At 37.2% G+C, this 16,011-nt stretch overlaps 1 protein-coding gene across 2 annotated transcripts in view; it reads right to left on the bottom strand.

Annotated features, from left to right (window-relative positions):
• Nucleotides 1–16,011, bottom strand: part of Katna1 (katanin catalytic subunit A1) — a 56,296-nt gene that overhangs the window by 31,197 nt on the left and 9,088 nt on the right. Inside the window, exons 1-5 of one of the 2 annotated variants that reach the window (XM_087193580.1) lie at nt 15,449–15,467; nt 14,669–14,843; nt 13,545–13,702; nt 7,861–8,038; nt 1,528–1,649 (exon numbers count right to left, since the gene is read on the bottom strand). In XM_087193580.1, coding sequence (XP_087049706.1) covers nt 1,528–1,649; nt 7,861–8,038; nt 13,545–13,702; nt 14,669–14,830 — 620 coding nt within the window. In that variant the 5' untranslated portion in view covers nt 14,831–14,843; nt 15,449–15,467. Of the gene's footprint in view, nt 1–1,527; nt 1,650–7,860; nt 8,039–13,544; nt 13,703–14,668; nt 14,844–15,448; nt 15,468–16,011 lie in introns of those variants that run through there. The other variant, XM_004856896.3, reaches the window with a different exon arrangement.

The raw sequence follows: 16,011 nt of genomic DNA, 5'->3' as shown, positions 1-16,011 counted from the left end.
GGTTCATGAGAACAAAGGCCTATAAATCTCTTAAGTAAAGATCTGAGTACTCTTTGTCCAAAATGCTTGAAAACAAAAATGTGTTTCAGGTTTTAGATATATGCATAGATTTTACCAATTGAGCATTTCTAACCCAAAACTCTGAAACCTGAAATGCTCCAAAATCTGAAACTTTGTGAGGGTCACGGCTATGCTCAAAAAGTACTGAATTTTTTAGTTTTGTTTTGTTTGTTGTTTTTGAGACAGGGTCTCACTATATAGTTCAGGCTAGCCTTGAACTCACTATGTGGTCTAGGCTGGCTCAAACTTCCTGCCTCAGCCTCTCGAGTGCTGGGATTATTGCCATGCACCACCATGCCTAACTCTGAATTTTGAACATTTCATATTTTTGACTTTCAGATTAGGGATGTTGAACCTATAGTAACCATGCCATCTCATTTTAAATTCTTGTTTTTATGATGCTTATTTCATAATCCCCATGATTTAACAACAATGAACCCATTTTTTAAAAAATCATAAAAATTAACAGGGTACAGGAAGCTGAGGTAGGAGGATAACAAGCTCAAGACCAGCCTGAGCAACTCAGAGAGACCTTATCTTTAAGAAAGGACTAGGGATGTAGCATAGTACTCCCTGGATTCCATCCACCCTCAGTACTGGGAGGGATAAAAGAAAAGAATAAAAGGACATAAAGCAGAGACAGATTATAATACTGTTGCTTTCCCTACAATTCTAGTAGGTAGATGACAACATTAGAATATCATAGAAATCACTATGAAGTCATCTACCCACTACTACTGATACACAAAAGAATTTTACTACGAAAATGTCTTCACTGTATAAATATCAAATACCAAAAATTTTTAAGTGTCACCCAAAACTATATCTTATAATCATTAATGTTTTAACAGAAGACATGTAACAGAATATACCTAACTTTATGGAAAAGTGAGCTTTTATAATTCAATGTGCTAGGTTACGGATCTTTGCTTGGATATAATTTTTATTTTTATTTTTTAAAACAGGGTCTTATTGTATAGTTTAGACTGTCCTGGAACTCACTATGTAGCTCAGGCAGTCCTTAAACTTACAGCAATCCTCCTGCCTCATCATCCCTAGTGCTGGTATTACAGGCCTGCACCACCACGCCCGGCTAGATGTAATATTAATAAAGCTGAGAAAGTAATAGGAAATAAAAACATCTAATCAGATGTTACAGATAACCAAGACATATGCAGAAAAATCACTGCCTTTTTACCATTAGATATTCCAAAAAGTGAAATTTCTATGGCTTATTCCAATTTGGTTTTTTCATTCCAATTTAATATATAATTTATTAATTTTTTTAAAATCTCAGATAAAAAAGTTGATACAGCCTGAGCCAAAGTGAAGTTTTCCATTATGTGTCCTCCTCATGCTGCATAACTCTGGTCCTGCTCCCAAGGATCTGTAGTACATGGATTTACTTTAGTTACTGCTCCAAAAAGCATCATTAGCACCCAATTAGCTTGTTGTGATATCACTTACCATCGAACATTGGGATTCTGAGAAATTATATCTCTTTCCAAAGCATCTACTAAGTCCTTGTCATATCCAGTGCTATTAAATTTATTCGTCTCTGGTTCTGTTACTGCAGCAGGTGATTTGTTCTACAACAGGAGGGAAAACCAAAGAGTTTTGACTGATTGAAAGATTATATTTTATTTCTGTGGCAAAGGGCCTAGCACTGTAGCTCAGTATGAAGGCCCTGGGTTCAAGCTCTAGTACTACAAAAAAAAAAAAAAATGTTCAAGGAAGATATTGTCTTGGAAGTATTTATGAAGTTGTCATTTACAAGTACTTAGTGAGTATCTGTTTTGTGACAGTAGCTACCAGAAATAGAAAGAAGACATCTGCCTGGAACACATAATGGAAGCCAAGAAGGATACAAACAGGATACTTTCTGGTTCCCTTCCTTTGCTCCCACAAAACATGGCTGATAGAGCACAAAAAATTTTAGCTAGGCAGAAAGGAAAAACAGCTATAATAGGTCAGCCAAAGGGAGCTGTGGAAGTGACGTCTTTCAGAGAGTTTAATTAGCTGAACTAGTTCAATTTCCTTTTTTAAGTATACATTTATTCAATAATTTGTTCTAAGTGAAAATACTGTTAAGAAGTAATATCCCAGAGTGCTGTAGGCAGGCAACAAAACCTCAGTTTTCAAGTATCCAAAGAAAACTCAGGATCCTAGACCCACCAAAAACATCCTTCAGACATGAAGAGGAAATCAAAACTTTCATAGATAAAAAGAAAACTGAAGTGTTTACACACACACACACACACACACACACACACACACACACAAATACTCAGAGAAATTACTAAAAATGCTATACAGAGACATACTCAAAAATACTACAGGGCCAGGGATTTAGCTCAGTAGTACCACCACCTGCCTCGAAAGCGAAAGGTCCTAAGTTCGATCCCCGATACCAAAAACAAAAACTATAGAGTCATTGTTATGGCTTGTATTAGTTGTCCTCCCAAAGCCTCATGCAGTCATAGGTAGGGCCTTTTCAGAGGTGGCTGGATCTAGAGTGAGTGACGCTAGAATTGATTCATGGTCCAATGCTAGGCTCAAGGGTACTAGGATTAAGGGTGTGAGTGCTACCCACCCTAAGTAGTCTGCATAAGATAAAAGGGGCAGAGAGATGCTGTGAAGGCTCCTTGTTGCTTTTGCTGTCTTTGCCCACCATGAACTGTTCCTCCTCTGCCATGTGCCACTCTGCCCTGGAGCCAGCCAATTTTGGACTGAAACGTCTACAAACTGTGAGCTAAATAAACCTTTCCCCCTTTAACTTTGGGTGTAGTGTATTTTGTTTCAGCAACGAGAAAAGTAACTAAGACAGCTGGGCATAATGGTACATGTCTGTAATCCCAGCACTCAGGAGGTGGAAGCAGGAAGATGTGATAAATCAAAATAGAATTCTAAATAATGTTCAAGTAACCCATAAGTCTGGTAAAAGAACACAGAAAAAGAAGAAAATAGAATATTCAAACAAAAACCAAAATGGCACACTTAAGCTCTAACATAGTAATTACATTAATGAAAATTTGTCTAAACACACCAATAAAAGAGATTGACAAGCTGGATTCTAAAATACAACTTAACCACATGCTGTAGTCAAGAAACTTATTAAGGGCCAGGGATGTAGCTCAGTGGCACTGCACCTACCTGGCAAGCGCAAGGTCCTGAGTTCGATCCCTGGTACCACCCCACTCAAAAAGAAACTTATTCTAATACATAAACAAGTTACAAGCAGAGAAAAGAAAAAATATATATGATGGAAACCTTAATCAAAGGAAAGTAGGTATGTCTATTTTTAATGTCAAATAAAGTTCAAGGTAAAGAAAATTAACAGAAATAGAAGGGGACTATATGATTAAAAAGGTCAATCTACTAAAAAGACTAAGCAATTCTAAATACACAAACACCAAACAAAAGAGCTACAAAATATATGAGCAAACATTGACAGAATTAAACTGGGTGTGGTGGCACAGGCCTGTCTAATCCTGGCACTCAGGAGGCTGAGGTAGGAGGATTGCCTCAAGTTCGAGGCCAGCCTGGTCTACAGAGTGAGTTTAAGGCCAGCCTGGGCTACACACAGAGACCCTATCTCAAACAAACAAACAAACAAAAACCCTGATAGAACTAAAAGGAGTACTAGGCAAACCCACAGTTACAGTTGGGGACTTCATCCTTTTTCAACAATTGATAGCAAACAAGAAAGAAAACCAGCAAGGATATAGAACTTAATCAGCAAAGCAATGCCTACATTCAACAAAGACACAGATAAAAACTTCCTGGTACTGCTGCTAATTTATTTTAATGCATTCTTCTTCTACTCTGCCCCTGAAATACAAAATTAAAGAGTGGTGAAATAGCTACATATTTTTTAAAAAGTAGATACATCTTTTAAACTAAAGGATAAAATAATTTCACTGATAATTTTTTGTGTGTGAGCCTCCCTTTGGAGCATTATTTTTGTTCCACTTTAATCTAATATTTCTACTTTGGTATCTGGATAACATAAAGAACATTTTAAATGTATTCATTAATCCCTAAAGTATCACAGTGCAATGGTAAAAGTGTTTATCATCCATCAGAAAATACAATTATTTCACTTACCTGAACTGTCTGGAGAAATAATAACATTTATTTCTACATATGAGAAAAATTCTCTCATTTATCCTCACAAAAGTTCTCAGAGACAAGTGCTATTATAATTTTATATGTGGCTGGGGTGTAGCTCAGAGGCACAGCATGTACTTAGCATGCACAAGGCCCTACCTTTGATGATCAGCACATGTTTAAAAAGAAGTCTTAAGGTCTGGGGATATAGCTCAGCAGCACTGCGCCTGCATGGCAAGTGTGAGGCCCTGAATTTGATTCCCGGTAGCAAAATAAAGTCTTAATTTTATATCAGAGGAAATAAAATATAGAGAGACCAAATAACTTAAGGTAACACAGTCAAAAATAGCAGCGCTGATGCTTAAACACAGGTCCTAGCTAAATTCGAAGTCTATAGTCTTAATCATCATACCGTATCTTTGAAAAGTTTTATATTTTCCTGCCTTAACAACTACATTGTATTAACTTCTCTTTGATAATAACTTGTTGATTAACAGAACCTCAGGTTCTAAACATCACTTTTCAGAATATAAAAGTAGAGGTATGAAATGCAAAAGATAGAGGACATTGAACTTTACAGACCACAGATGGTTACAGGGTTTATGAGCCAAGGTCTTAATGACACTACAGGACAACCTTGGTATTGATTAATACTCTAGAACACCAGGCTCCTTAACCACCTTTCTCATCTCCTTTCTTTCTCAGGAACAAAAATACAACTACTAAGAAACAAAAAACAAAACAACAACAACAACAAAAAAAACAGAACTACCATTGCTGCTCGTGCAGGAATGTACTGTAGGACTATCTGGGAAAAGGAACTTGCAGGCACTGACTATCCAGATTTCCAAGAGCAAGTGATACCCAAAGTGGGAATGAGATGAAAATAATGCAGGTGGCACAAAATCAAGAGCTAACATAAGCCAGGTGTGGTGGTGCATACCTGTAATCCCAGCACTCAGGAGGCTGAGGTAGGAGGAAAACCATGAGTTTGAGACTAGCCTTGGATACAAAGTGAGTTCAAGGCCAGCCTGGAATACAAAGCAAGACCTTGTCTCAAAAACAAAACACAAAAAAAGGAAACCTAAATTAACATCTTCATCAACAAAGAAGGTGAGATTCTGGTGGCTACTGTGTAAAATTACAAAGTTACAATGAAAATCAGGAGAAAGAACTTGAAGCAGAATGGCTGATTTGTCATTCTGGAAAGGAGGGCATAGGAGCAGCACTGAGGGAATTTACATTTTGCTAGACTTCATTTCTGACTTGGTCAGGGGTATGAAAGGAGTTTTCTGGCATAATAACCCATACAAGTAGCTCTCTGCTTTACTATATCACAGACCTGGGCAGGGGTGGGGGAGGAGAAGAGGTGGAAAAAGAGGAGACAGAAATCAAGTTCATAGATCCCCATATATTCCCTACTACTGCACAGTATAAGCCTTCAAATACTAGTTAATGGCATCAAAATGTTGGCTTCTAAATACTATTATCCACTAATAGGACCCAGGGCTCCCCGGAGAAATGAGAAATTCAGGAACATGGCAGGGGAATTCAAGATGAGCTTGGAACATCCTACTGTGCCAGAAAACGAGAAAGTGCTCAGAGAATAACGGTTACTGTAACTAACAAAAAGACACAGGATCCGGCAGCAGGATCTTCCTCGTCTCTCATATCTTGGACAATTTCAAGCAGCAAAATGATGATGGTGGGCCGGGGATTTACCTTAGTGGTTTTGTCACCTGCTGCGCAAGTGCAAGGACCCGAGTTCAATCCCCGGTACTAAAAAAAAATGATGATGGTGACAGATTATAACACTGTACAAAATAATCCTTGAGTCCATACTGATTAACTAAACAAAGGGAAAAAAGACAAAGCTTTTCCTTACAGGAGAATGGCAATTAATTAACATGGAAGCAATAATGGCATTTTGCAATCAGCATGGGGATAACTGATTCAGACCAGAATAGATGAGGCTAAAACAAGCGATGACATACTGATGAGAAACAGGATATTTACATAATCTTAAAGTATCTCCCCATAAATTATTACAAAACATAAAGCAGTAAGTTTATAGTGAAAAGACCTGACAGACACCACCTTAAACAAGTGATCTTATTTACTGCCAGTGATAAGACAGGCTCCCTGTGCTTTCTTATGATACACTGAGAACAGAATACCATGCCAATGGTCTTCCTGCCAAAAATGTATAACCGTAATCTAATCAGACAAACCGGAACAGAGGAACATTCTTCCAGATAACTTGCCTATGCTCTCCAAAAATGCCACACTAAAAATAACAAGGGTGAGGAAATGTTCACACTAAAAGAAACTAAACTGCTGGACGTGGTGGGCACATGCCTATAATCCAATGAGTGAACCTACGGCATGCAGTGGGCTGTTATCACTGAAAGCTCTGAATGGTTCACCGTCACTGCATCATCCCAGCACTGGAGACTGAGGTAGGAGAGTCACAACAAGTTCGAGACCAGCCGGGGATACATAGTGAGTTCAAGACTAGCCTGAACTACACTGCAAACTGTCTCTAAATAAATAATAATAGTAATAAATAAATGAGACTAAAAGTGCCAGATGCAGTGGTACATGCTGATAATCCCATCATCTAGGAGACTGAGTCAGAAGAATCACAAGTTCAAGCCAACCCAGGCAACTTACTGACTTAGCAAGACCCTAAAACACAAAATAAAAAATACATATATACAAAAATGTGGAAATGTAGCTCAGTGCAAAGGGCTTGGGTTCAATCCACAGTACCACATAGACAGATAAAAATAGATAGATAGATAGACAGACAGGCAGATAGATATAGATAGATAAAATTAGAAGAGATTAAAGAACCACAACAACTGAATGTAACATGCAGTTCTGTATTAGATCCAAACTCAAGGTGATAAAGAGAAGAGCCAAAATGACCTTAGTGCCATAACTGGCAAAGTTTTATAGAGACCTGTGGATTAGATGACAGCACTGTAAGTAACAATGTAAAACTCACTGCTTCTGATAACTGTATTATACTTATGTAAATAATATCCTAATACTCTGGAAATATACTAAAGTATTAAGAGTGAACAGGCATTATCTATAACTCTCACATGGTTCACAGAAAAATATACAAAGAGAAGTGATAAAAAGCTAAAGGCAAAATACTAATAATTGGGAAAACTAAGTAAAAAATTCCTTACTTTTTTATGCTTTTGTTTTTTTATACTCTTCCTGAGTTTGAAATGATATCAGACTATAAAGTTTTAAATAACAGCCAAAAATAATTGTTGAACGGTGACTGGGAAAAATCCCAGCCCATGAGTAGTAAGCCTAAGGTTTTATGACAGGTCTGGCAAACTGATTAAAACACTGAAATAATTTGGTCTAGGGATGGAGTTCAGTGGTACAGTGCTTGCCTAACAAGTGCCAGGCCCCAGCTTCAATCCCTAGCACTGCCAAAAAGAAAAAGTACTGAAATGCTAAAATTGTATAGTGTTTTGGTGTGATATGGGGGGAGGGGGATGCTGTCTAAGCATTTTTATTTTTTTTGGTACCAGGGATCGAACTCAGGACTTTGCGCTTACAAGGCACGCACGGTGCCACTGAGCTAAATCCCTGGCCCTGTTTAAGCATTTTTAAGGTTAATAAATAGTGTTAATTTTTTCATTTATGAAAATCATTAACATTTACCTTTTCTTCTCTTCCTTTATTCTGTTCTTTCTTTTCACGACAGCGAACAGCTTTCCCTCTGTCATTAAGATGCTGTGCAGATGGCCGGTGAACTCTGACAGCTGTACTTGGACGGTGACCATGTGGTTTGGGATCACTGTTCTGAGGAGACTGGCGTTTTCTAGGTCCAGGTGAGGGTCTAATCAAAGAGAAGATTATTAAAACATCAACTTCTAGAGCTGGGCCAAATATACAAACACATAGTGTGTAAGTTACAATCATAAACTAAAATCAAATCAAAAAAGTAAACACAAGACAGGACTGAACAAACTTCAGGTCCAAGTTGAAACCTAAAGTCTAAAGTTTAGGGCTGGGGGTTTACCTCAGTGGTTCTGCTGTCTGCCTCGGCAAGTGCAAGGTCCCAAGTTCGATCCCCGGTACCAAAAAATAAGTAAATAAAATAAAATAAAATAAAATTTAAATCTGACAAAGTTGCTGTGGTGATTTTCTGAGAGAAAAGCAGTACAATTGTATCAGAGAAATAATGAAGGGAAATAAATGGTCGGTCACCTCTACACAGAAAGAACATTACTGTATATCAAAGATGAATGAAAAACTAGTCTGATTGCTAGAACCTGAAAAGAGACCAATTATCAGAAAAAAAGAATTCCATCAAAGAAATCAGAAGACAGTGCAAATTTTGAATTTGTTTACCTATTGATATATATGCAAATTGGCGCTGCTTAATTTAGATCATGTCATAATTCTCTCATGTTTTGTCTTTGTATTTTTTTGTGGTGCTATGGATTTGAAGGGGGCCAGGATCTTGCCATGTTTTCCAGGTGGGCCTCAAATGTGTGATCCTTCTGCCTCAGACTATTGAGTGGATGGATTACAGGTATGAGCCACTGCACCTAGCTCCATGTTTTAATAAAGTTTTAATTATTTTTCCATTAAAAACCTGATATAAGCACTATTTGAAGATAGTTACAAGAGCTCATGTATGGTGCTCTGTATTTACATACACTATCTCTTAATTTCTGTTGCAGGGTTCGGGCCTCTCAAATATTTATTAGGCTCCTATTAGGCACCTACACTTGTTTGGGGCTATTAAGAAGCAAAAAAAGAGAAAAAAAGGGAGGTATCCTCCAATACCTCTGACTGTATTTAAAAGAAGAAGGTATGTAAGATGAGTCAAGTCAACCAGAAGGTGTGAAACAGATTTAGTGCTAACAGCAATAGGAATGGCCTCATGAAGACAGAAAATAAGCTGGGTCTGGAAACAGAGGTGTTGAACTAGACAAGAGTTCACAACTGTAGACAAGAAAGTCAATGAAGAACAACACAGAGGAAAAATGAGATTAATCTGTGTAAAGGATATGAAAACATAAACCTGGCATGTAATGATAGGCATTGAGATGGTAATGAACAGATAAGGTGTTGCAGTAAGTAGATTTGACCTAGTTCAAGACTCGTCTTTCTAAAATCCTTTCAGTAGATTCAGCCAACTGCCAATAAGAATCAGCTGGGAATAGTGGTGATGCATACCTGAAATCCCAAATCTCTAAGAGGCTGAGGCGGGTAGATCACAAGTTTGAAATCTGTCTGGGCAACTCAGGGAGACCCTGTCTGAAAATAAAAAATAAAAGGCCTAGGGATGTAGCTTAGTGCAAAGGCCCTGAGTTCAATTCCCAGTACTCACCCCAATCTACTGAAAAGGTTTAGTTTTAGAAAGATTAGTCTAATACTGAAAAAGATATACTGATAAAATGTAGAACACAGGGAGATATTTGTAGATTACAGATGTTAAAAAGATACAAGGAAAACATCCTATTAATGTAAGTAAATAAAGTTAACATGAAGGCCTAGCTTAAAACTGCAGCAAGGGGAAGAATCTGGGAGGTAGCCTTTCTGAGGTGAAACTTCAGGAGAGACCTGAACAAAACAAGAGAAAATCCAAGGGTGATGGCACACATCCGTAATCAAAGCACTCAGGAGGCTGAAGCAGGATGACTGCCATGAGTTCAAGGCAACCCTGGGCTACATAATGGATTCAAAGCCAACCTGGACTACTCTTGTCTCAAAAGAAGAGGGCGGGTGAGAGGGAGAAAGGGGGAAGAAGGGGGGGGGGGAGGGAACACACAAGAGTATAAGCTATTAAGACCCTGGAGCTGAAAGAAAGGCAAGTGAAAGCACACTTGTGTTTGTTTTCTGCTGGAGTAGCTGAGGCAGAGAGGAATAAGAACTTAAGACCCAGAAGAAGTGGGGAATAAGATCTCACAGGGCCTGGAAAAAAATATGAAAACTCTAGGTTTATCCTGTGAGATGGGAAGAGATTTGAGGGATGTCCATTGACTTTTAAAAGATACTTTAGAGGGTACATATCTAGTAGCATTTAAGCTAGTTTTAATCCTTTCTCTGTAACTTCAGTGAACCTCCTTGTACTCACATTTTTTTGAGAGTGCAGCATTAGAACAGAATACTGGATCAGGCTAATCTGCTTTTTAAATGGGACTAAAAACTTAGTGATAAGGTTAGAATCACCACCATAGCTGAAGACAGAATGACACAATTTGCATATGAGTACAAATGAAGAGTTACAGAAAAACAAGAAGTTTTGAAAGATACTAAGTTAAGGGAGCAAGTAACATAAATTGCAGGATAACAAACACAACAAATAAAGTCAAAGATGAGAACTTAACAGTAATTCAGGGCATTCAAAATCAGGGCCAGAGCTGGGGATGTGGCTCGGCGGAAGGGTACTTGCTTAGCATGCACGAGACCCTGCGTTCTGCCCCTGGAGGGGGTCAGAGAAAAAAATGATACTAAATGCTGGGCATGGTGGCACACAACTATAACATCAGCTACTCAGAAAGCTGAAGCAGGAAGATCAAAAGTTCTAGGCCAGCCCAAGAAAAATGGTGAGACCCTGTCACAAAAGTTTTTATAAAGGTGATGGATATGGTTCAGTGGTAGAGCACTTGCCCACCATGCGCTGAGCCCTCTGTTCAATCCCCAGTATTGTAAACAAAAGAAAATATTGAAAAAAAGGAGCAGCAATAAGAAGGGACACTAGTAAATACAAGACTCAATCCTGCTTCTGCCTATGACTGAGGTAACCACATACTTCACTACATTCACAATTAAAAAAATTTTCACTAACCACATCTATTTATTAGAACGATCTTACCAATAACTAAGAGAGGAATTACAGGACTGTTATAGACTAAAAGTTTGTGACTCCACCCATTCATATGTTAAAGATACACCCCATATGACTATCTGGACCCCTGATTTGATAACATTCTTGTCCTTATAAGAGGGTAGAGGCTGCTCTTGTTCCATCATTCGAGCAGGTAGGAAGAAGGTAGCCAGCCATGTGCTGAGGAAGAGCCCTCAGAAGCAACTAAATCCTTCAGCACCTTATAGTTAAAACTCCCAGCCTCCAGAACTGTGAGATACAAACTCCTGTTGTTTAAGTCTCCCAGTTTATAGTACAGTATTTTGTTATGGTAACACAAGCAAACTAATACAAGGGCCAAGTGATTATTCTCCAAAAGGAAGAAAGAAAAGACAAATAGGAGAAAAATACATAAATGGGCTAGTTCTACTTCTGAAATTAAGGAAAAAATGTGGAAAAAGTTTTACCCACCAATATTCAACTTCAACTTTATAATAATGAACAAAGAGAAAACAACCAATAGTTTGATACTGCTTAAAAATCATCAGTATTTACCATATGAAGAACAAATAACTTATCTAAGCTTAAGTTCCCTCATCGGCAATTGGGGCTTAAAAATTAAAACTGTGTTGAGAATTAAATAATATATGTAAAGCAATTAACACAGTACCTGGCATGTAGTAAATATGCAATGACTGTTGCCTAATAATAAAGATTTTTCTTTAAAAAGAGTATCATGTTCTGAACTGTGGATGTTACAGGTACTACTGTGAAAATAAACGATACACAGAAGACCAGAGGAAATAAACCAGAATGACTGTGGTTTCCTCCAGTTCTATGAATTTTCTATTTTTCTTTAATGAGCCTACTGTACTTTTTTTTGAGACAAGGTCTAGCTATATACTTCAGGCCAGCCTTGAACTCACTACATAGCCTAGGGTGGCCTTGAACTCAACCCTATTATACTTAAGTAAATTATGAAATACAAAAAAATATAATTTATATAAAGGTGTTTATGAACAAGGAGAAAATTTAGTAAATATTCAAAAGATATCAGGATTCATAAAATATTAGTGCTTCTATTAAGAATTGAAGAAAAAATGCCTAAGAAACAACCAATACCCATTAATTGATCTTAAACATCAGGAATATTTTGGAATTGGAATTTTTTCCCTATTAGTATTGGACTTTTAAAATGGGATCCATGGGCTAACTATGGGCAGATTCCTGGGCTCCACCTGGTACTACTATACGATTCTCTGAGAGTAATGCCCCCAAATCTACAATTTTAATTACTGCTCCCAGGGACTGTTTTGTGCTTTTTTTTGAGGGGGGCCATGTACTGGGAATCAAACTCAGGACCTTGTGCTTGCAAGGCAGACGTGGCACCACTGAGCTAAATCCCCAGCCCTATCCAGAGACTGTTCTGTATACTAGTTTAAGAAAGACTGCAATGCCAGAGAGTGCCAGCTTTGAATCATTATTATAAAATGCAACAAATGTGGACTCAAATGCAAGTTCCTCTAGTTATTAGTTTCATAATACTGTTTCTGAAATACAGGGAAAATATGACTTATTTGGAAGATTTATTATGAGAAATAAATGAAATTAACCCAAAATAATGCTCAGAATATGGTGGTATTCAATATTCATCTATTATAAAATACAACCAAAAACAGAATTACAATGACAGAATGTTAAAACTGAAAAACATCTGAGTCACATCCTAACACACAGAACCAGGTAGGGGACAAAGAACCTGGAGGTCAAGTATTTTATCCAGAAAGCCACAACACAGACATGTATTTAAATCCATAAAATAAATTATGAAATATATTAAATGGGTGAAATAGATACCTATCTCTGATATCTAATTGTGCACTTCTTAGTTAAAAGCATATGTAGTAAAACTAAGCATGATTGGCCATTTAGAACACTTCAGTAAATATCAATTTAATTAGCTGTACATTTTCTATCACTTGGTAGTAGGAAGCTATGAGACAGATGCCACAGGTAACCCTAAAACTGAGAACACTTTATCATTTATTTTTTTCTGTGAACTTAAAAAAAACATTTTTCAACTTAAGCAATACCTATCCCTAAACAGCAATATTCTGTGACTGCTTGTTTGAGAACCACTGTCAATCTAACTCCTGCACTTTACATAAGAAAAATCTGACGCCTAGAAGGTTGTATTATTTTCCTAAAGCTACAGATAATGGTAAACATAGAAACAGACCACACATATTTCAACTGCCAGCTCCATTCTCCTTCCATGAGACAACACTGTGTCCATTATCTTCAAGTTACTCACAAAAGTGTATTTTTGGTTTATTTCCACCTAATTCCTGAAATAGATCACAGTCATCTGATATACTATTCAATATTTATAAAAGGATATTTCAGTAAAAATTTCCCTCCCATTCCTGTTTCTCAGCCACCTCTCAGTCAATCTTCCTCCTAGATATGACCAATGCTAATTGCATCTTGGGGTAACTGAGTTCTTAAAAGGTGCTCTACTTACCTTCGTTCAATGGGTACAGGCAAGGACCAGACTTCTCCTTCAGAAGCTGGAAGCTCATGTTGTGCAGTTTTCAAGGGAGTGCTGTCTAGTTTAAAGCTCTCCAGTGTTTTCATGATATCCTTAACATGTTTAGCTTCCACGTTTATTTCCTGCCAAACCTGGTTTAATAGAAGAATATGGGTTTTTAAATTTCTATAACAAATCACTGCCAAGATTAAACTAGGGCCATTTATTTGAGATGTTAGAAATCTCCATTTTGGTACCCTGTAAACCACACCCAGAGCTTCTGTCAAAATTGCATTGAACAATGGTTAAGTTGGTAAATTTTATTACGTATATATTTTACTATCAAGTATCTTTACACAAATCTTAGCTTTGCAAATAATTAAGTCTCTGTCCTAAAAACAAAATGTCAAAAAAGTCTTTCAGTGACAAATCTTTCTGGTAATGTAAAGGATATGAAAGGGGAGATTCAGGAAAAGAGGTTAAGTTCAAAGAGACAAGCTATTTCTCCCAAAGAATGAAAGACAAATATGGTAAAAAAATTCAAAAAAGCAGTTACAAAATAATATTCCACATAGAAGATCAGCTCTAAAAGACCACTAATCCCTGTAACATTTCTTTCCACTTGTGATAGTTGAGCCTTACAGTAAATGCCACCTTTAATTGGACTTGTAAGTTTTACAGTTTTCATCTGTAAATTTCTGTTGGTCTTCAGTGGCTAAAGTTCCTCAAATGGGATTCAAATATAACCTGCTTTGTAAAGTTTGAAAGGGAATAAGATGCCAGTGAGATTCAGTTTTCACTTACAGTTTTGACAATAGTTTAATAAGGTCAACTCTAATTTTAGGTAAAAATCAAAACTAGACAAAAGTACTTTTTAAAAATAAAAAAATCATTACTTGTTTAAAATGTATTAGATTACAACAATTAGAATAATTAAGTAGAGCTTATAATACTGCTGAAAGTAAAAGGGTACTAATAAAGTTTCAAGTAATATATACAAATCCATGTAGTAAGCCATATACTCCCAATGTATAAGTGCATATAGAGCTGACAATTGAGCAAAACCTTCTCTTCTGAGAACTTAAGTCATTAAAACATACAACAGCCAATACTCTCACCTGCTGCCATTTCTGCTGAAGGTATGTATCTTTGACTGAGTACAGATACTTGTTCATTTGGTCAAGAACTCCCTGATAGTAGACCATTGCAGAGTCATAGTTTCCCAGCAATGCATATTCACGAGCCAGTTTTACATTCTCACTAATCATAAGAAGACTCATCCTCAGCTATGAGCTGAAAAAAGAAAAAGAAACATTTTATATTTCATGTCTCTTAAAAATAAATACCACAAAGAGTTTTTTTTAAGTATACATTCTACCCTCCTCCCCAAGAATCTCACAATCACACACACGGCACTTTCCATCTCTATACAGTTGCTCCTGCTATTTCCACTCCTTGGAGAAGCATCTCACTTCCTGTATCTTAATCTTACCTATGTGTCAAAGTCTTCCTCAGAAGGCGGGTCTCTCCATTGTCTATTCCCTGGATTTCTCAGTTCAAAATAAATGTTCCCTCTTCTAAAGTCCTCTGGCACCTTACTAGGACTTTCATCTCCTGGCATAGTACATTGTCCACAGTACTGTTTCCCTATAGACTACTACTCAAAGACTAAGTTCTTTTAGAGCAGGAAAGAACTTAGTATCTGAAAGGTGACTTATTCTTAGTGCATGACACACGAGTCTTACTAAACATCTGCAGAACCCATGCTGAATGTTAGTTTTTGGAGGCAGTATGAATTAGAAGAAACCATATGTGGTTTTTTTTGTTGTGGTTTTATTTTTGTTGTTGTTTTTTGAGACGGAGTCTCATCATGTGGTTTGGGTTGGCCTTGAACTTACTATGTAGCTCAGCCTGGCCTCAAACTCATGGCAATTGTCCTGCTTCAGCCTCCCAAGTGCAGGGATTATGGGCACGTGCCGCCACTCCTAGCCTTACGTATTTTGAAATTAGAAAAATCAGGCTAGGGATTTAGCTCAGTGGTTCTGCCGCCTGCCTCACAAGCACAAGGTCCAGAGTTCAATTCCCAGTACTGAAAAAAACAAAACAAAACAAGAATGACTACAATACCAGCATACTATCTGGAAAAAAGTGGGTTGTCAATAAATGCTAAATGCAGCTCCCTGGAACTTTCTACATATGAGAATCTTATCAATGCATTTACTAGGATATGGATATATGGATATGGATATAAATAAAGCATTAGAAATAGGCACTTGATAAAGGTCAGCTTTTATTAATACTGATAGTAACAGCAATTATTTATAAACTGTAAAGAATATAGTGAAGTTCAAAGTTGGGATTATCTGCATGCTTTTGAGGGGGCAATTATTTGGATTTGGGAGAGCTGTGGCTATGAGAATTTTTTTTTTTTTTTGCTGGTATCAGGGATGGAACTCAGGAC

This window comes from Heterocephalus glaber, unplaced genomic scaffold (genome assembly GCF_053883595.1).
Source record: "Heterocephalus glaber isolate CG9 unplaced genomic scaffold, H.glaber_assembly_v1.0 deba00001593, whole genome shotgun sequence".
In the NCBI taxonomy this organism is placed as follows: Eukaryota; Metazoa; Chordata; class Mammalia; order Rodentia; family Bathyergidae; genus Heterocephalus; species Heterocephalus glaber.
Note: the sequence above shows the minus strand (reverse complement) of the source record. Positions and strands in the feature narration are given on the sequence as shown.